The 20,674-nt window shown below is 47.0% G+C and overlaps 1 protein-coding gene across 4 annotated transcripts in view; it reads right to left on the reverse strand.

Moving 5' to 3' along the window:
* Positions 1 to 20,674, reverse strand: part of kank1a (KN motif and ankyrin repeat domains 1a) — a 34,830-nt gene continuing 14,156 nt past the window's right edge. Inside the window, exons 1-12 of one of the 4 annotated variants that reach the window (XM_079755906.1) lie at positions 19,509 to 19,572; positions 17,408 to 17,531; positions 9,479 to 12,151; positions 7,557 to 7,730; positions 6,363 to 6,471; positions 5,970 to 6,200; positions 5,583 to 5,670; positions 4,248 to 4,467; positions 2,605 to 2,747; positions 1,640 to 1,840; positions 1,098 to 1,196; positions 1 to 986 (exon numbers count right to left, since the gene is read on the reverse strand). In XM_079755906.1, coding sequence (XP_079612032.1) covers positions 924 to 986; positions 1,098 to 1,196; positions 1,640 to 1,840; positions 2,605 to 2,747; positions 4,248 to 4,467; positions 5,583 to 5,670; positions 5,970 to 6,200; positions 6,363 to 6,471; positions 7,557 to 7,730; positions 9,479 to 12,151; positions 17,408 to 17,444 — 4,038 coding nt within the window. In that variant the 5' untranslated portion in view covers positions 17,445 to 17,531; positions 19,509 to 19,572 and the 3' untranslated portion in view covers positions 1 to 923. Of the gene's footprint in view, positions 987 to 1,097; positions 1,197 to 1,639; positions 1,841 to 2,604; positions 2,748 to 4,247; positions 4,468 to 5,582; positions 5,671 to 5,969; positions 6,201 to 6,362; positions 6,472 to 7,556; positions 7,731 to 9,478; positions 12,152 to 17,407; positions 17,532 to 18,897; positions 19,037 to 19,508; positions 19,573 to 20,674 lie in introns of those variants that run through there. The other 3 variants (XM_079755907.1, XM_079755908.1, XM_079755905.1) reach the window with 3 other exon arrangements.

Here is a 20,674-nt window from a genome sequence, read left to right on the forward strand (position 1 = left end):
ACGTTTATTGTTATATGGAAAAATCTCAGGCACTTTAAATCTCAAATAAAGATGGAAATCAGTACCTGGTTTAACACTAACAAAGTGAACAGCGTACACTATACATTAGACGATATAAGGAAAGAAGGCTGGACAAAAAAAGACACAAAAAAGAAAATTAGAATCTCTAATGAACAAAGTATATACACAATGGAATAATACATATATCTGCATTAAAACTATATACCTTGATAAATATATAACTTCATGTCATGTTACATCATAAGAAATACTCGCAAAAATACTGTGATTTTATTTTTAAATAGATACAAAGGATTTGTATAAAAGTATAATTTCTCCCGATAGTTACATCTAATAAAGGGACTCCACGCTCCGCGTCTGTGTACGAAAGCTTGGTGCACTCAGGGGCCGACTGGGGCCCCCAGGATACATACGGGGTGTTGAGGGGAGAGCGCTGTACACGGGACCGGCGCCATACACGGACGAGCACACGGAGCAGTGGTCGGATATACTGAAGGCCGCTCTGTCGTGTCAAAGCTTGGCTCACATTTACGATGACTGCGAAGGTGATGCCGATTTACGACGCGTGCTCCTTTACGTTATCGCCGTCGTAACTCTTTGCCGACTCGCACTAAATATTGGCTTGAATGTTGGTCTGTACTATTGTCTGTCTGAACCGCTATATGACCGCAGCCTTCTATAAGCTTGTTACATTCGTTTATTACATGAAAAATAAAAGGACACTTTGGAGATGTCGGAGGCATATATGAGTATACGCAACGATCTAAACGATTTAGAGTGAATAAAAGACAAAAACTTGGTTTGTGGGTGTCTAGGGGTTAGAAGTCTTATCCAGGTAGGGGTAAGACGTCTGTGGATGAGAACCAATAGCAGCACAGGGTTTGTGGGAAGAGGCGGGACCTCTAATCAAACATGCTTCTTCTCGTGGGACTGGGCGACGTCTTTCTGCCCAGGCGAGGCGTACCCTAAAACACACACACACACACAAAACACAGTAAACAAAAGGTAAAATAACAATGAAAAGGAACTAATGGGATCAGAGCGAACATGGTTCAGAGCGTGTTTGGGGAACCCACCGGGGACTGAGCTTTGGAGAAGTTGACGTGTGCATACAGCAGCACGGCGATGTCCTTGTGTCCGGCCTCCAGCGCTATGGAGAGGGCGTTACTCTCGTCCTGAAGGGGGGGACAGGAAGCCACAGAAAGCAGGGTTGGTAAATTGAGTACTTCAGAAGGTCAGGCGCTTATGGTATGACATTTGGAGATTTTTTGGTTTTGAAGAACCCCGCCCCCCCCCGGCACAGCAGTAGCCTCAAATGTATTTGAACTATGGGGTCATTTAGCAGTCTCTCTTATCGAAAATTGTCTGTTTCATTAACAGCAGGTAGCGCTTGCTTTACAAAGCCACTCTTTGCAAAGTTCAGGGATTTGCAAGAAACTATGAACATGTGTATTCCTACTAAAGTCATTTTTTTGGGACCGAAACTAGTCATGATGGCAACGGTACGGTCAACAAAACAATCCTTAAAAAATGCTACAGCCAGGTCCTTTACAATTCAAGACGGCCGCCGTGTGAATAAGGCCAATTCCCCCTTTCCTCCTCCACCCAGTAGCCTTACGCTGTCGCTGAGGGTGGCGTCGCAGCCGGGCTGGCCCAGCAGCAGCTTGACGATCTCCACGTGGCCGTGCTCGCTGGCGCACATCAGGGCCGTGGAGCCCTCATCGTCCTGGACGTTGACGTCGGCCCCCTGCACCAACAGGGCCCGCACCATGTCCATCCTGCCATGGCTGACCGCCAGCATCAGCCCTGTCTGACCAGCCTGGACACACGGACACACACACACTCTGAGGATTACTGGTTCTAGCCATGATCTTTACATTTGTTAAGAAATGTAATTTATAGATTCTCTTCACAGCCGAGAGCAGTGGTTCCAAAGTACGAATCTTGCTGTTCATCAAGGTTAGAATATCAAGGGCTAATTGCGCCGATCTCGGTTTTGGTGTCTTTGGCGCCATCTATGGCGAAATAGAAGAACTTAGCACCACAATAGACAAGTGAGTTAAACAGAGTCTGTTTAACTCAAGGTAGCTCAGTCATACCCTCTCTGGCAAAACAACCATGACTGGGTGAACACGTTCCTAACTGTGTGTTGCTTGTGGAATGGAATGCCACCACAGACACCCAGTTAGTAAGATTCATAACACTGCAAAAAGCTCCATCCCATTGTGATGCCTGACTCTAGATAGATCCTAGAGAACATCTTCGGAGATCGTCAAGATCGCCACTTTAACATTGGATTAGGCACTTTGCCCCTAAAAAAAGAGAAACTATAAATACCCTTGGGATGATATAAAATACAAAAATAAAAGTTAACTTGTATAGTTTCAAGGCAAAAAAACATTTGATTTATTTCCCTATGAAAATATCCAAAATTCCCTCAAAATGATAAACAAAAAATAAGGAATTTTCCTGCAGTTCATAGATCCAGAGGACTACTGCGGTGCGGACCCACAGGTTGGGCCACACTGCCGTGAGGTTTTACTGTATTCCCCGTTGTTCGTCACACGTCGGGCCCCGACTGACCTGGCTGGCGCGTGCGTTGACGTCCCCCTGGCCGAACAGCTCCTCCACGATGCGCATGTCCTCGGGACACTCCACTGCTGCCAGCGCCGCCAGCATGATGGGCGTGTAGCCCGCCTTGTTCTGCTGGTTCACGTTGCACACGTCTGCCACACAGAAGCACAAAACGCACACCTGAGAACACACACCAGTGGGTTCACAAGCACCAGCTGAAGACATATCGCGCGACGCCGGGGCTGCCTTTCGGGTGGTCTTGTTGTAGCTCACGTCCCCCCCCCCCCCCCCCCCTCTCCTGATTGGTCAGCTTTCACGTACTGTGAATAGCTAGACTTGTCACACACATGCACACCATTCCACAACACGACAACCTACAAGGACTCCTGCCACTGATGTGTCAATCACCCCCATCTATTCCCTGGTGCAAACCCCTTTCTGGGGGGTTGGGGGGGGGGGGGGGGGGGGGGGGCGCGGGGCGCTGCTTTTGTATACCCCCAGAAAGGAGGCACCGTACTACTACAAGCCGCCCTTACATGACAGAGGCCTGGCAGAGACAGTGGAGGGGACCGGTCTAGAGCCTGGATGGGGGAGGTCTGCCGGCCTGCCCGGGAGCGGTAGGAAGGGGACATGGGAAGGGCGAGACGGTGGGCGTGGAGGAGGGGGCTGTGGATGTGTGGAGGGACAATAGTGACAATGGAACAGAGGGGGTGAACGTGGGAGTCTCGGACTGTCACACAACGCACACGGGCACAAAGACCAGAGGGTACAAAGGGACTATAGTGTACCAAGTGGCCGAGACCTCATCACACTCTATTGAGCCTGGGGAGAGAGGGAGAGGGAGAGAGGGCCCTGGCTCAGTAGGCACTGTGAGTGTGGAGGCGAGCAGGGAGTGAGCGATGAAGGACAGAGGAGATCAGCCAGGATCTGCAGCAGTGTATAGAGGACGGCAGGGAAGGAAGATGAAGCTCATAACGAGTTTAATACTGCTCACTAGCGGGCTACAAGCCTAAAAGATACTTGGTTTCAAATCCTTCAGCGAGATGCTCAACATCTAGCGGCTCTTTATGACACCTCAAGTCACTCATGATAAATAGTGTCAGCTAAATGACTGGGCGGTAACAGCATTGCTGAACCGGGGATGGTTGCTAAAGGGCTGGCTTGTTGGTGGTGCAACTGATGCTTCAACCATGTAAGCAGCCCGGCCTTCCGAAAAAACACAGGTTTGATTCAGAGACCGCCGTCCTACGCTACACGTCATTCCCAGGGCTCATCAATAAGAATTTGCGTAAGGGCCCGGGGCAACTAAAACGCCACGTCGGGGCAAGTAACTATGACAACCCTCTTGGTGAATTATTTGATTTGATTTGAATGTGCCGTCGGCCAGTCAAAATCGAGCCGGCGAGACTGGCGGGAGGCAGCTGTCTTGTTAGATGATGAAGAAGAAGATGGCTAACCATTTGTATAGGGGCCAGTAAAAATTTACTTTGGGCAAGTAGAATTCAGACCCACTGGCCTGACCAGGCAAGTGGAAAAAAAACCTTAGAGTTGAGCCCTGCGTCATTCCTATCCTTCTTCTACCCGACTTTCCCGTCTCTCTTCCCTCTCCCCCCGCCACAAAGAAGACAACGGAGCACCACGAGAACCCTCACCTGCATCTAGGAGCTTCCGCACCACCTGGAAGTTGGAGTGCGAGACGCTGTAGTGCAGCGCCGTGTTGCCGTTGCCGTCGGCCATGTTGACCACGTGCCGCAGCACGCCGGGCGACACGCCGGCGAAGCCCTCCAGGTAGTCTTCCACCGTGCTCGCCAGCGCCGCCTTCTGGCTGGACACGCGGAACCACTCATGCTGCACTGTGTTCAGGCTGGCCCTCTGTGGGGGGGGGGGGGGGGCGAGAGAAGAGAGAGAGGGGTTGAATCTGCAGTCAACACAGGACGCATAGCAGTAGCTTCTTTTAACGTCATCAATGGCCATCAAAAACAAGGTTTTTTGCAGTGTTATGAATCTTACTAACTGGGTGTCTGTGGTGGCAGTCCACATTCACATTACAAGCAACACTGCTACTTTACTTACTTTGTTTATTAATTCATCCTTAATTATATCTTTTCCTTAAGATGAGTTTTAGAATCTCCATGTACAGAATGACTGCATTGTTATGGAGCATCTCAAAGTATGGCAGAAGCCCATATTCAACCGTCCAACTTCATATTCCCTGTGTCGCAGATCTTTTAAAGTACTTGCAGTTTTTACAATAGGACAGCAGGGGGCGTTCCAGTTCATGAAATGAGGTACTTTTGACCTACATACAAACCAGCCAGTGAGTGTTGGTTTGAAGCGCATTCAGCATCTCAACAGATTTTCACCAACAAATGCATCAACAAAATTATATTACTGCGATAAGCAAACCTCTCCCATGGCACTCTAAGCTAGTTGCCTGGAGTGCCTTGCCCACTTCCCTAATATTTGTGGCTGCGCCAACATTCTTTTCCACAACCCACCCCTTCCCAAAACCCAGCAGGGCCAGGCAGAAAGGGCACGACATTCCCCCTGCGATGAACACTCAGGCCCAGCATGTTGGCCATGTTGGGCCTCTATGCTCAGGGAAACTGAATGTGTTTTGATGAAGGCCCTGCCAACCCGACAGCAGAGAGTTGCCCAGCAAATACACATGATTGGCACCAAGAAGGAGATAAAATGTGGAAACAATTTGAAACGCGCTTCTGAATAATATCCAGTGCATAATTAATGGTAAATAATCAACTTTTCAGTTGAACTTTATTTTCTCAGCAGTTGAAATTGACTCAAGGCCAAACAGATATATAAACGGACGCTCTATAGACAGGGGATCTGAATCTGTCACTTCTTTCTGACTGCTATACCACTACTCAAGTCCATGACTAAAGAAAAAGCAATACAGGAAACAGAATATGAAGTGTATTTGACAGGACAGGGACAGGCCCCCCCAGGGGTGAGGAGACACTACTCACCAGGTCTTTGCTGCTCACAGCCTTGGGGTCGCTGAGGTGAGCCTTCAGGACGTGGCATGCAGCCACCATCTTCTCACTTAGCTCACTCCTGCAAGAAGGGTCAACACGTCAATGCTTGGGATATAAACACACAACACGAATGAAGAGACACATTTGGAATGCAAACGGCTTGACTGTTTAGTTTGAATTCCCTTCTTGAGTTTGTTTCCATTATATAATGGATTATATAATTATAATTACATTCAAGCGGGTTTGTGTGTATGCGTGTAAATGTGCGCGTGAATCTTAGAAGGCTCCATGTCCCATCAGTAATACTGGTCGGCCCAGAATGTATATAATAAACAAAGTCAAAGGGTGCTGATTGCTTTTGAGGTCACCTCTACTGACCTCTCTCTTGTCTCACTCTTCTCTTGACCTTCCTCCTCCTCCGACTTCATCTCCACATCCACTGCTCCCTCGTTATGATACTCCTCCCCAGTTGTCTCTTCCTCTACTTTCCCATGTTCCTCCTTTGCACCGTTCACCTTCTGCTCCTCCTTCTCCTCGTCGTCGTCGTCGTCTGACCCCGAGGAGCTACTGTCCTCTGAGCTGGAGTCGTCGCTTGATGTAGATTCATACCTGCACCAGCAGGGGGAGACAAAAACAAGACAAGCATAAGAGGTCTGGTCGTTGAAATGTCAAGCAAATAAGTGGAGCATAGATGAACACAATATAGCCAGGATGAATCACTAAACACACCGTTGAAGATGAATCACTCTACTACAGAATACACACACTCACCCTCCATTGACTCCGACAAACTGCAGGTTCTTCTTGGTTCCATTGGAGCCTGGACGGCCATCTTTCTTTTTCATGATGGATTTCAGGGTGCTCTGATGACATGGCTCCCCTGAAGGAGCAACACAGAGAACAAACGCTTCGCCTTAAACTCCATATCTAAAAATTATTTTTCCAAATTCACATGAACAGGACTCCTCAAAAAACGGACCTTCATAATTCAAACCAGGCTTTTCATGTTCCAGTGTTTGATAAAAAACATTCCTTTCCAAACAAGGTTTTGAATTGAGGAATCAGCACAACTCTGTGCCTTCTTGTATACCTTGGCCTGGATGTCAACAATGTTTCAAGTTAGACCGCCATTGTTTAATGGGAATGACTGAAAGTGGTACCAGGCTGGGAAAACATCCAGCAAGCACCTATCAAAAAGGACAAGTATTACTTTCTTCTCAACAGAGCCCACTTCTTCCTAAGCTCGCCTGGCTGGTATCTGCCCTTTAAATTATGCTACATCAGAACCCAAGTTCTCTGACATGGCCAACAACAACAACTACATCAGCAGAGCGAGAGAGATTTGCAAGTGTCTTTGTCCCGGTTCTTCAGTCCCAGCTGCGTGGCATGGGAACCTGTTCCAAAGCCTAAAGTATCCCAGCCATGTTAAGTACAGGCCTCCGCAGACCAAAATACCAGCGACGAGCCAGAACACTCAGCACACATCTGCCAAGACTTGCCCCGACCGAGGGGCCTCACTCTCTCCCTGCCAGGAGCGCGCAAGAGGGGGGGGGGGGGTGTTGTCGTCGACTAGATGTACACAATACATATACACAGGTAATGTGGCGTGTACATCAGTGTAGCAAGTACCAAAGCCTCCAATCAGAGTGCTTCCTGTGTTTTGATAGGTGTGGGTGTGAAGAGGAGCCTGGGGGTCTCTGCTGGGTGTGACACACACCCACACACACACAAACACACTAGCAGCTAGATGTACACAATACATATACACAGGTTATGTGGCGTGTACATAAGTACAGCAAGTACCAAAGCGTCCAATCGGCGTGCTTCCTGTGTTTTGACAGGTGTGGGTGTGAAGAGGAGCCTGGGGGTCTCTGCTGGGTGTGACTGGCACACACACACTAGCAGCTAGGTTGTGAGGTTGTGTGCTAACCAAGGGGGTGGGGTTTGTTAGACGTTAAGTGGTACCGTGCAGCGCTGAGGACATCTGTTGGTCCATGCGGCTCTTGAGCTCGGACGGACTGGGCTGGGCGCGCGGGCTGCCGGGCTTATCTGCTGCGGCCAGGGACACAGCCGTCAGGCCGGCCGGGGATTGGTCTTTGACCCGGGGCTGTGGCTGGGAGACCTCCTGCACACTTACTTCTGGGGCAAACGCGCGCGCACACACACACACACACACACACACACACACACACACAAACACACACAGATAGAGAGTCAGAGATAACGTACATGCATTAGGATGGGTGAAATGTTTCGAAAGTTTTGAGACTCCAATTTTGATTGTCTTCATAGTTCAGACGTAGCATTTAATCATTCAGGTGATCAGCCCAGAATAACATTTGTTTTTCATAAAAATATGAAATAGTAGAGGACATGAAATAGACGAGTGTTTTTCACAATAATATTTACCCCAATACATATTTATGTGATGTTTACTGGTAATGTATGAAAGCATAGAAAATGTAAGTGTTCAATTATATTATTTGAAACCATATCAGAAAAAAAAAAAACGTACTTTTGCAAGGCTATTTGTATGTACAAAAAAAACTGACTACATTTGTATGATAGCAACATGTCTGGGAAAAATGCGGGCAGTCCAGCACTAAAGGAAGTAAAAACATGCCAATCATTGGCTAAGAAAATATGCAGGGAAGAATCCACTCTGGATTGTGTGGTAAAGCAGAAACATTCCTACAGAACACAAACTATAAGATGGTTCTTTAACGTTCTAGTTCTGTTCTCGAACCAACTAGTAACAAGGGAGTGAAGGTCAAATCATACATAATATAAACAAATGAACACACTCAAACACAGCGACAGGATAAGAGCAAAGCCAACTCTATAGGTGTGGGACATTATATCTACCAAACATACTTGGCATGTCCCAACATGTTGCATTTCTGAGCGAACACAAACACTGTAGTGTTTATGTAATGTCGAACAAAATGCTGACATTTTATTCATACATTGAGTGATTCAATCTTTGTTGTGCTGTAAACAAGCAAGTGTTGAACTAATAACATATGTACCAATTTCAATAAAGCTCTTCTTAGGGATGTTTTTGAAGTGGTTAATTACTTTGTAACCATTTTGTTCCATCAGCTACAATTATCATTCGACACTAATGGCAAATAAACTGGGACAGTTCTTCTGCGTAATTAATCATGTCTTAAATTCGACACAGGACAACAACAGGTCCGACTATTAATAACCTTGTACCCGAGGACAGGACAATAGCGGCTTCCCCGTGTCAGATTCATGTGTCACTAAGCACGCTGCCATGTTACGCAACCACCGCACGGCCGTGAATCAGCAGCCAGACGCTATGGAGGCTTAACGGACACAACACAACTCATGGTCACACTGTGACAACACTGCCGGGTTCCAGAAACTAAATGAGGTCGTTGTTGGTCCTGATCCAAAACACCCCTCTCCCACCCACACCCTAGAGACAGAGATAACTTTGGCCTGTGCAAACCCGGCAGGTCTTTGTTTAAGCCCCTTGCTCACAAAAACAGCTGAAGGAAATACGAATAGCGCGTATGAATGACATCCATATTGCCTTATGCATTCAGATGATGTCATCTGAGTGCTGTTTTATATTGCAATAACATATTTTTTAATGTATTTACCCTTACAGTCCCAGGCTTCTCCTGGGTAAGGACATATGATTCAGCCTTTTATTAACAATCACAACAGTTTGCATGGAGAGTGTTGCTCAAGAAAATATATGGACTTCACAATAGCCCAAGGGAAACGTGATGAAATCTAAATTACAACCTGCGCACTCTTTTGTGTCTTCCTCGGGTGATAAAGTTTCACTGCCTCCTACACAGCTATTTTGGCTTTTGTGTGCGTGTGTGTGTAATTTCCGTGCTGAACCTCACCTTTGCGCGCAGCCTCCGGGTCCGTCTGCAGCGCAAGAATGTCCTCCACACTGCCATACTTCATGACCGAGTTGATGGAGGACAGCGTGTTGACCAGCTCGCTGTTGATGGACCCAAACTGGGTCTGGGGCTGGCCAAAGGCGTCAGCCAGCTCACTGTAGTTCTCCGCCAGCAGCATCTGCTGCTCTTGCAACAGCTTTTGGACCCTCTCGATGTAGTGGTCCAACCCGGCGCCCCCCTGGGATGGAGCCTCCATCGACACTGCCTGAACCTTGGCCTCCACAGCCTCCTTGGGGCCGCCCTCCACGTGTTCCAGTGGCTGCGACGGTCCGCACGCTATATTCCGGGTGATCGACCCGACAAGGAAGTTGTGGTGGATGCTCGCCGTCCCCACCCCACAGTCTTTGGTTTTGACGGAGCACGGCTGGCACAGTGTGTCCGCCTCGGTCGAGGTTCCCACGGCGACCGAACGCTTCTTTGCGGCGTTCTGGAGATCTCGTACGAGACCCTCCCCCGCGCCGACTGTCCTCGTTTCGGTGATCACCGTGCTGGTACGTTTGTCACAGGTCATAAGGGTCGTGTTTGTGAAAGAATCAGCCATGACTGACGTTTTTGTGTTGGTGGCCTTGCTGGACACTTCCAGGTCGGTACTGGTTTGTCGAGACGTGGACTCGGGAATGACCATGACACCGTGGTCCAACGTGCTCACAAAGTCAGGGTTGGTTCCTTGAGTAACCAGCGTTTTGACCGGACTCACGTTGACGTCTACAGAGCAATCACCACAGCCAATTGACCTCGACTCCTTTGTCGACTCTGTCAACGTTTTACTTGCAACCAGGGTATCCATCGTTTCCTCAGTGTTGACTCCTGCCTCGCAGACCTCCACCTCTACGCCCTCACTCTGGTTGTGAGTATCTAGCCGTCTCCCGACACACTGATCCTTCACCTCCACCCGCTCTCGGACCAGCCACCTCTCCATGGGCACCTCCGGCCCCGTGGCGACGCTCTGCAAACTGGGTGTGCAGGAAACCCCCACCTCCTGGGTGTGCAGACTTTGGGAGGTCGTAGCATTGGCGGTCTCCAGGTGATTCCCTACTCCCTGACTCTGTGTCTGCACCTTTGCCTCCACGCTGGCACTGTACATCTCCGGCCTCGCCATGCAACCCTTGTCGACCTTCTTCTTGCTGGGTCCCCCCGCTGCCTGCAGCTCCAGCTTGAGTTTGCTCATCTCCATCTGGTGGGTGGTCTCCTTCAGCTGAACCTCGAGGCGGTACACTTGCTCCTTGAGGGCCTCGATGGTCTGCTGCTGGAGCTCCAGCTCCTTCTCCGCCTCACTGGTCACGCCCAGCATGACCTCCGTCACACCCACGCCCGCGCTGCGGGTGTCCCGCCGCTCTGTCACCACGCCCATATCCCGATAACTGCATTTTAATGGTTTGCTTTGGGTGACGCTGAGGTTGTTCATGTTTTCATCAATGGCGAGTCCGACTGATTGCTGGGGAGTCCGGTTCTGCGGTGCAGCCAACTGGTCTTTCCGAACGTCGGCCCCGTTGTTGTCCTGGGTCTTCTTCTCCAGCGACTGGACTTCAGCGGCCAGGCGTCTGAACTCCTCGAGCTGCTGGAGATTCTGCTCCTTTGCCTCCGGCTCCGTGATGTGCAACTCAGCGTCCCTCTGCATGGGGTTTCCCTGGCTTTCCAGCTGCTCGGCACAGCCCACGCTATAGGAGCGCTTGCGGAAGCCCGTCGGGGCCGTGCTCTTGGACTGGGCCGTCAGTTGCCGCTTCTCTTCCTGCAGGACCGCTATCTTGACCTGCAAGATGGGGATGGTCTTCACCTGCTCCTCCAGCTCTTTGAGCTTCTTGAGGGCCACCACCATCTGCTCCCGGATGTGCTGCAGATGCATGGGGCTGACGTTGGTCACGGGGGTCGTCATGCCCGAGCTCATTGGGCTGTGGCGGATGGAGCTCCCCACCGATGGTGGGTAGTAGGGGTTGTACTCCCCGTTGTGCAGGTGGCCGTTAAGCGCCGGGGGCTGGTGACCACCAGGGGAGATCTGACTATGGGCCAGAGACCCGGTGAAGGACGACAAGGAGCCGTTTGAGCCCGTGCCTCCGAAGCTGGCGAGGCGACGGCGGGGAATGGCGGGCTCGGCGTGGTGCTGCATGAGCAGGCGCTCCTGCTCCAGTCTCCAGCGGGTCTCCATCAGGGTCTTCTCCACCTGGGGATTGTGGCGGGGGGGAGCCCTCGGGGAAGGTGGGGGCAGCAGCGGCCTGGACTCGGAGGCACTCAAGCAAGAATGCTGCGGGGGCGGCGGCTCGTGGGGGCCGGCCCGTCGGCCCAGGGTGGGCGTCAGCGGGGGAGCGACCTGGAGCCTGGAGGTGAAGAACACGGGGGACTGCTTGTTGTCGTCACTGTTGGAGGAGGACAGGGAGTCCGTGGAGGTCCATTCGGCGTGGGTGCTGCCCCCGACGGAGCCGCCCCGGGGCACGGCGGCGGGCTTGGCCACTTTGGGCTTCCTGTGAATGCTCAGCTTCTTGATGGTGTTTCCCCTCTCGATGTCGTCCACATACTTGAGGAAGTCCAGGTCCAGCTGATAACCGTACGGGGTTTCAACATAGTAGGGGGCGACAGAAGCCTTCTCCTCCTCTGCGCTTGGGCAACCCTGCCCTCTTTCTGCAGAGAAGACCAAAATTAAAAAGAAAAAAAAAAAGCTATGGTCAACATCAACAACAACAACAACAGAAGTACCATTTGTACAGAGGGTTATGGGTTTGCTCAGCCACACACAATCCATATTTGCCTTTGCGAGTACAAACATGACTTGGCTGTTTGAAATGCCTCTGCTGTAAAAGCAAGAGCAGTAATTGTTTTGGCAATGGACTAAGGAAGCTAGCCAGGTAAATCAACGACTCTAAACATCATAGTAAATCACAAAATTTCAAAGAAATAAGAATGATTGATAAACTCAATTATACATACATTATACTATTTTTAATGTAGCTCTGAAAGATAAGTACAAACTAATTAAGATCATGAGGTATTCTTGACAAACTGGCAGAAAGCCTGTATATCCCTTATTTGTTTACTGATCATAGATAAGGTAGAATTGCTCGAGGTCAGACTAGACGGTAAAAACAGTCATTATTTAGTCCAAATTCCAGAACAACAATTTAGATTACAAAAAATGAATAAACCATAAAAAAGATTTAAAGAGAGATTTAAAAAAAACACAAGATAAGTTGTAAATCAGAAAAATGCACAAGGTAAAATGAGCAAGCAAGGTAATGAAATCTAAACCAAAGCTACCTTAATTACAAATCCCTTGTATCAAGTTAAATACCTACAATTATATATTTTTACAAGTCTACCTTTCACCTTAAATGTTTTTATCTAACAACGATTCAACTATCCAGTACTTGGGGGGGATGGTACACACACACACACACACACACACACACACACACACACACACACACACACCCACACGTTCCTGCTAAATACAGAGCTCCTTGTTCTTGGTATGTCTGGAACTCTGACCAACTAAAACAAATATGCGGCTGGGATGAAGAACCCTGCTTTTACTTTCCAGAACACCGAGCTCTGTCAATGGCACCAGTCAATCCCCTCCATTCACTTCAAAACAATAGAGGGAATTACACCACTAAGCGTGCTGCTAAAGCCCTGCTGCCTTGTTGTTAAAGCTTTACTTACCCCTGGTGAAATATCTCACTCTTGTTCCCTTCTTTTCGTACGCCCACTCCCTGTTCAGTGTTGGGAGACCGGGTATAATAGCAACAGGCTGCAAGCGCTAGAGAGCGAGAGAACTGCCCTCTCCTCAGTCAGTCCACACACTCTCGCTCAATCCCCACTCCATAAGGGGGAAAAAAACTCCACTATTGGTGTAAAGTTAGCCAAGCACGGCTCAGGCGAACCATTGGCCGAGTGCCTCCTCCAATTGCGTGCAGCCTTTAGGTCAGGCACTTCCCAATCCAAACAGAAGCCCTGTTATTCAATATGAGGCGGATGACAATAACGGTATTCTTTAACATGGGATAGAGGTCACCCTTCTTTTATGGATTTAATAAATCACTGCTTTCCAAAACAAATGCACAGGGCCACTGGATTACTGTAAATCAAATAAGACCAGTTATTTAACAACATAACATTTTTAAAAAGGTTACTCTAACCAAACTCTGCTCAACAAACAAAAACATGTCGTCCGATCTTCTACAAGTACTCAAGTGAAAGTAATAATCCATTTTTGACTCCTGGGTAAAACGTTTTCTGTATTCTTATTCCGTCCTAGCCAGGTGCTATCCAGCTATTCAGGCTCGACGGCTCCCCAGGAACAAGTTAGCGAGAACACTACGGCAACCATGTGATTAAAACAGTGACAGGCAGCACTTTGGTACCGGGGCCACGAAGAACCTTAACAGCTGAACAGTGACCTCATCACTTTGTGTCAACGCAAGGGGTCACACTCGTGGGACATGGAGCCAACAGTGACAGTCAAGAAACCTGGAGCCGTTCCAACGACCAACAGCTGTTACATTGTCAATTTGACAGAGATGACACAATACTTCTAGCGCGCGCTGCAAGGCAACACAATGTCTGGGAGTCATGTTTCAATGGACTCCTTGGTTTGGATGTTAACACGGCGATAATGTTTATCTGCAAAGCATACAAAAGGGGGTAATCAAACAAGCCTACAACCATCCTGGACCGAAAAGTAGGACAGTGCCGTTTACATGCAAACTGCACTGAGGTTTGGGAGCTGTTAAAGACAAGAGGGTTGAGGTCATTTATTAGAAAAACTTAACAAAAACCTTTAGAACTGTCTTTATTGTTCCACAAGTGATGACGGGAATTGTCTGACTGTGGAATGCAAAATGGCAGAGCGAAACATTACGTCTGTCAAGCCAACAACTGAAAATAGTTATTCCAAATTTAGCAGGCAGACTTCCAATCCTGCCCTTGTTTTGGTTCCAGCTAAACAATTAATGCATTCGACTCATGAATGCTGAGTGTACTAAAATATATGTAGGGTGTACCCATTTATGTTAATTATGTATTTGTTTAAAAAAAAAAGATAAAAATGGGAACAATAATGTTGCTTGAATTGTAGTTTTTTGACCAACCCAACAAAACACATTCAATTATATAATTCCAGGAACATTTCCTGTGCTCCTACTGAAAATAACACGCAGATGGCCATGTAAGGCCTTGAATCGTCTGAACAAAAGGAAACGTGGGCATGACTTGCACCAAATCTGGATTTGTAAAAGTTTAAATTTGGAGCAGTGTCTGATCTTTATATGATCCATTGCTGGCCTTGAATACAGAACGGAGTAAATATGATCCAGGTTCCCTATTTGCAAATCAGTTCATGGAGAGCTATGCCTGGGTAGAACAATAAACAGGGTTCAAAATAACTAATCCAATACCTCTAGCTTGCTTTGAAGCACCAGATATTAAACAACACCAATGGTATTAAAGCTGAACCAGAGTTGAACTTGTAGTTTGGCTAACCCTAACCCTACGTCTTTTCTGAAAACTATGAATATCTTGCATTAGCTCATAACAAGAGGATTTCTCTACTCTGGTATTAAACTCTGCATGGGTTGGATGTGGAAGCAACATTTTGGCTTAATAGCTGAACATCTGATCCCTCATTCAAACTGAAACGTGTAAACTATGGACAGACATGCTTTTCACTTTTCAAAACACAGGAAGAAAATGCAAAACAATGAGAAAAGTAGGGTTGCACATTCCTGGTTTCTTTTCATTTTATTTAAACTGTTCCATAGAAAACACCGGAAGGTGGAAAAGTGATAAGGCTGCCCAAGAAACAACAATATTCTTCAACTTCCCTAGCAAACTGACCAGGTCATTTCCAGAGACTCATGCCAAATTCAACATCTCTACACCATGACACACAATGTCCTGCTGGGAAGGATATGCCTTCATAAAAAGGTTTTCTCCAAAAAAGGTTAGCAGGAATAATGTGCACGTTTACACTAGCAAACAAACACAAAACAGCAATCTTACCCATTTATATTCAATTTTATGAATGAACGGTAAACAACATGAGACCGCAGTGAACATGATTAGGAAAATCAGGAAGAGGAATAGGAATAACAAATGATTGATGCAGGGGATGTAAATAACTGTCCCGGTGCAGAGTGCAGGGTACAAAGAGGAGCATGTTTACTTTAACGCATGAACAAACTGACTGACTCACACGTCCTTTCAGGGAAACCAAGCAGATAATTTAAGGCCATTTTTATTTTTCAGCCTTAGTCCGATGCTGGTGTGTGGGGTTAAAGTTATTTGTTTTTTTTAACAAAACTCATTCAACATTTCAAACCATTCAAATCATTTTTAAGATTGAACAAGGTGTACAAGCAGAGGATAAATGAGTCAGGCTTACCAACCTAGATCTTCATTCAAGCATGCACTGATTATTTAATAATGAATTGTTATGAATCAAGTCCAATGGGGGAGACAAGCGCATGAAGTAATGCAATCTAAACTTTTATAAATAGACACCGTTCTCCATCCTTTTTGAGACACTCGTATAAACACAAACTCCTCCCCTACTAGGGTTTCATTGATGTCAGGGAGTCTGCTGAGACAACAATATCTCTTGGTTTTGATTAAATTCTAGGGAATGGAACCTCTTTGGTCTTAATAGGAGGCTCAGGGCACAGTGGTACCAGCTCGGTCTGAAAGAAAACCTTTCTGGCCAGTAATGTAATGTGAAATTGATTGTGTTTATGCTATAAACAAAATGGGGATGTTCCCGTGGTACATATAATACTGAAACTCAAAAATCGAATGACTTGTAGTATGCAACAAATTAGATCAAAATATAATCCACGCTTCGCTCATCCTTGTTGGCATATTTTCCAAGAATTCAGAGGGATGAACGAAATGCATTACCCCACAGTGTCTTGCTAACAGACACAAACGAGACCGTATGAATGCAAAAAAATCATCCATTCGACTGCATACCATGCAGGATTTGGATGAAAAAAAAAACAGCCCTCTCTAATGTTTGCCTGACAGGAATGCGAGACGTCTGCAGGTGCGTGTTCTGTGTTCCCCTCGGACTGACAGAGTTTATTTCACACTAAAGTGTGGAAATTTCCCTTAACACCAGGGCATACACACAGTGCACTGCACAGTGTTTCACAGAAACCACAGGAGAAAGACAACATAGAAACGACGGTTCAACATCTTGTCTGACTCTAAAAGACTACATTGCCTCGGCGTCTGTTTGGACAAGCATGGCACCGAATGGCCCGTTACAAAGAGTGGGGTCTGACGCGACCTGCTTTGAGTTCGATTACTAAACTTCATCGGGACTGTGCTGTCCATTTAAAAAAAGCCCCAGAGTGGACAAATTGTATGCTGAAAAAGGTTTCAACTTCGGATATCGTTTCCTGTGCTTTATAAATCAAACACAGATGCAACCATTCTCCATGTAATTTATTAAAATTATACTGAGGCGGCATTCAGTCCATGAGACATGAAGCAACTATCGAGCAAAGGGTGACTTGCCAAATATTCATGTCTAATAAAAGCCATGTCCCTGGACACATCATCCACATTAGCTCCTTTGTATCCCCTGTCCTAGATGGTCTTCAGGACAGACAGAGGGTCAATGCAAGGCAGGTGAACATGCATTCATGTGTGTGCATAATAAGCACGTTGTGAAAATACATGAATAAAAATACAATTTGTAACGTTGAACCAGAAAATATTGAGTTTCTTCCAAAATCTTCCAAAGGGCCCAATATGTTTAAATGTGATAAATAAAGTACAGATTTAAAATGCTGTACATGCTTGGAAAGGCATTAACAACGTAAATACAGATCTTGGTATTTCACAATACCACAAAATGGATGAAGATAAGGGGTTAGTTACCTGGGCCATTGCCATTCACGTGCATGGTCTGGGCCATGGCTGCAGCTGTGTTCTGTTTGTCCCACAACAAAGACTTATTGGGATCATGCAACTGCCATGCATCAAGTCCAGCTTACCATGCAACCTGTCAGAGACAAAAACATGGTTTTAGGCATACACTCACAAGTATGAGAGTAAGTATAAAAGAGCAAACTTCCAAAACATTATGTCAAGCCATTGGAGAATTTGATTTATAAAACCCTTTTATTTGAATCAATTTCCAATATTTGACTTTGGCAACGAAAAAATAAATAATTCAGGAACCCATTTTGTCAGACTGCGCCACACATGAAAGGTCTCCGTCTTGTGTTCACTCCCCAGAACAAGGTCCTTTTCTCTAAGGTGAAGCCCACTTTAGGAGCTGACCCCTGCAGTTTCGCAGGTGTTCTGGCATCGGACATTCATGAGAATAGGAGGTCTTGTGTAGCCTTGCTTAGCCCTCATCAATGGATACATTATGAGGAGCACAAAGAGCTTTTCTCTTCTAAAAGAAAGACGCCAAGACTGCAGAAAAAAAGTCAGACATGTCGGCCGCATGGAGGGTCAACTATATATGACCATGATGATGCAGAGCACTGGAGGAGAGGTCGATGCTTCCCTAATTCTGAGCCAGGCCAGGCGTTCTGACAGTCAAACAAGGACTCAAAAATATAGGACGGAGACAACGTTGACAGCTCACTTTTAGGCTGTATGCCCAAACAACAATCATAACCAGAGCAGATTTCAAAAGGAACATTGTGTTCAGAGAGACAACTTTGTCAAACAGCTGAAATGCATTGTTCGGCAGCTGATCCATGCGAGCAAACATTTACCAAGGACCGAGAGGACATCTGCGTGGCAGGAGAGGAGACGCGGGACACTCGTGATACAAGCGTACGAGCATTAAGAACAGCAGAAGGTTCAGGGCTAAGTAGAGTAGTTTGGCCGCATGGTCCAAAATAGGATGTGGCGCCATGATGTGAGGACGCAGTTAAATCTTGCCTGTCCGACCCCCCTCTCCAGGCCCATTATAGCCTGGATGGGCAGGGTAGAGAGACCAGTGCCACTCATTAGGGAGCTGGCTCAGGCATTCTTACCTCCAAATAGGCCAAGTCAAACTGTTCTGGAAGTATATTTATCATATTATATGAGCCATTCATAGAACGACCATGCCTCTGATTGTCCCCTCACATCTTCATTTCTACAATATATGCAAATTCCAAGGATTATTCCTTAAACCTGCAGTACCAACAAATAAAATCAGCATTGTTTCAATATAAAATCACCAAGCCATTCTTCTAATATTGCTGTCACTTGCATTTCACCGACTCAAAAGGCTGACCGAAAGCAACTTAGCCATCATACTACCCTGGTCTACTCACATTAAAGATTACCAAGGCTTACCAAGCTCATCAGCTCAGCAATACAGAAGCAAAAAACTCCCAGGAGGTCAACATGCCCGACGTGCTTACCTGTAACTCTCATTCTAGCTTCGTCTATCAGGACGCAGGTAGCACGAGCAAGTTAATCCACATGCTCCCAGCAATTGGCCTGTGTGCCAGCCATCCTGAACATAAGAGACCGGGATGGGTTACGAAGCTAAGATTAGCGTACTTCCTCAGATGACAGCCAAACGATCTGTGTACTATAAGAGGGAACTGTGCTTTGGGCGTCTGCACCACCAGTACCTCCCCCAGGGTCACCAGGTAGAGTGCACGGCCGACTCGGGGACGATCCCACGGTCAATCTTTAATCTCTAGTGACCTTCAAGTCATGGTCTAACAAAACAAGAGCTCGAGGCAAGGGGTAGCCTTACATTACCGTAGAAGATGTATTAATTAATCCATATTAGCGCTGGATCGGATCATATGCCAAACCAAAGAAAAACTGCAAAGCAACTAATGTGGACTAGACTAAAATTAAAAAATGCCTTGATGAGCATAAGCAACTCATACCTTTAACAGAGCAACACCAAACCACCAGTCAGCATTGTTGACATTTCTCTAGAATACACTGCTGCGTAAATCTACCCTTTTTGATAATAAACTATTTGGAAAGAACATCAAAAGAGCTGATAACTCACCCAGTGTCACTATGCGTAAGGAGAAAAAACACAAGGGACAGAGAACAGGCCAGTCCGTGTCAAAGGCTTGCAAGGGTTGAAATATGTTACTGTTGTTAGCCAACACATAAACCAGAACAACTCGTTTAGTTGCTTCTCAGGAACTATATATCACATGTTCCATATTGCTCATGCCTACAAAGACACAAGACCTACAGGTGCGTGACTCTTGATCTACATTGGTCCACATCTGATCTACACTACTCAACAAGAGCGAATAGATTCATGAATGGCGTGACTCAAGACACACATGAACACGGCCTTGTACCGACGCTGTGGCATGATAATTCAACGACTTTAAACCTTTCCCCTCGCACAAATAAACACAATGAAAGACGACAGCACAGACTGCGGTCAACAAGACGCCGCAACGGATTCACATTTTCCACTGCCAGCGTACTGGAAGTACAGGCTTAAATTGTGTGTGTCACCAGTCAAGAACCTGATTACCAAAGCTCTCCAGGGCAATAAAAGCACTGGAACCCACCGTGTTAAATATTCAGCAGGGTTACTTTTCCCCAATAAAAAAAAGACTTGCTCTATGGTTAATGGGGGGAAAGAGGTTAACCGTTGTTCTGAAAACATCAGCTCCAGTTTAAGATTGTAGTCAGGATGTGAAGAGGGAGGCTCTTTATGGTTTGTTTTGCAAGTGGGGACATGGGACGCGGGGGCTGGGGGGACTGGTGTTATTTGCATGCATGCAAGAATTCAGGCTGGGGGCAGAAAGCACAAGTGAGTCGCTACTGCAGTGCAGGGGCTACTTGTTGGCTTAGCCCGGCATCTGGCCCTCATTAGGGCCGTAGCCTTTGAAGACCTGGAGGAGAAGCTGCCGCTCTTCACTGGGGAGTGCAGGGGTGAGAGCTTGGACACCTGTGGACTAACATTCATTCGCTGTTTGCCAATGCTAGCCTCTAGCCATCGCATTAATCCCAGCTTGGGCTGGCTGACGGTTCGCGTCCCTTTGATGTCCCGGTTGAACCTGCTGAGTTCAACCCCCAAATTGAACAACCCCCAAGTCTATCTGAAAGGCTCTTTAATCGTCTGTGTGTGCGTGTGTGGGTGCACGTGTGCGTGCGTGTCAGAGGACTGTATTCAGAAGATCATAGCCCCCAGAGGCCTGGGGAGGT

Source organism: Pollachius pollachius (genome assembly GCF_949987615.1).
Source record: "Pollachius pollachius genome assembly, chromosome: 1".
Classification (NCBI taxonomy): domain Eukaryota; kingdom Metazoa; phylum Chordata; class Actinopteri; order Gadiformes; family Gadidae; genus Pollachius; species Pollachius pollachius.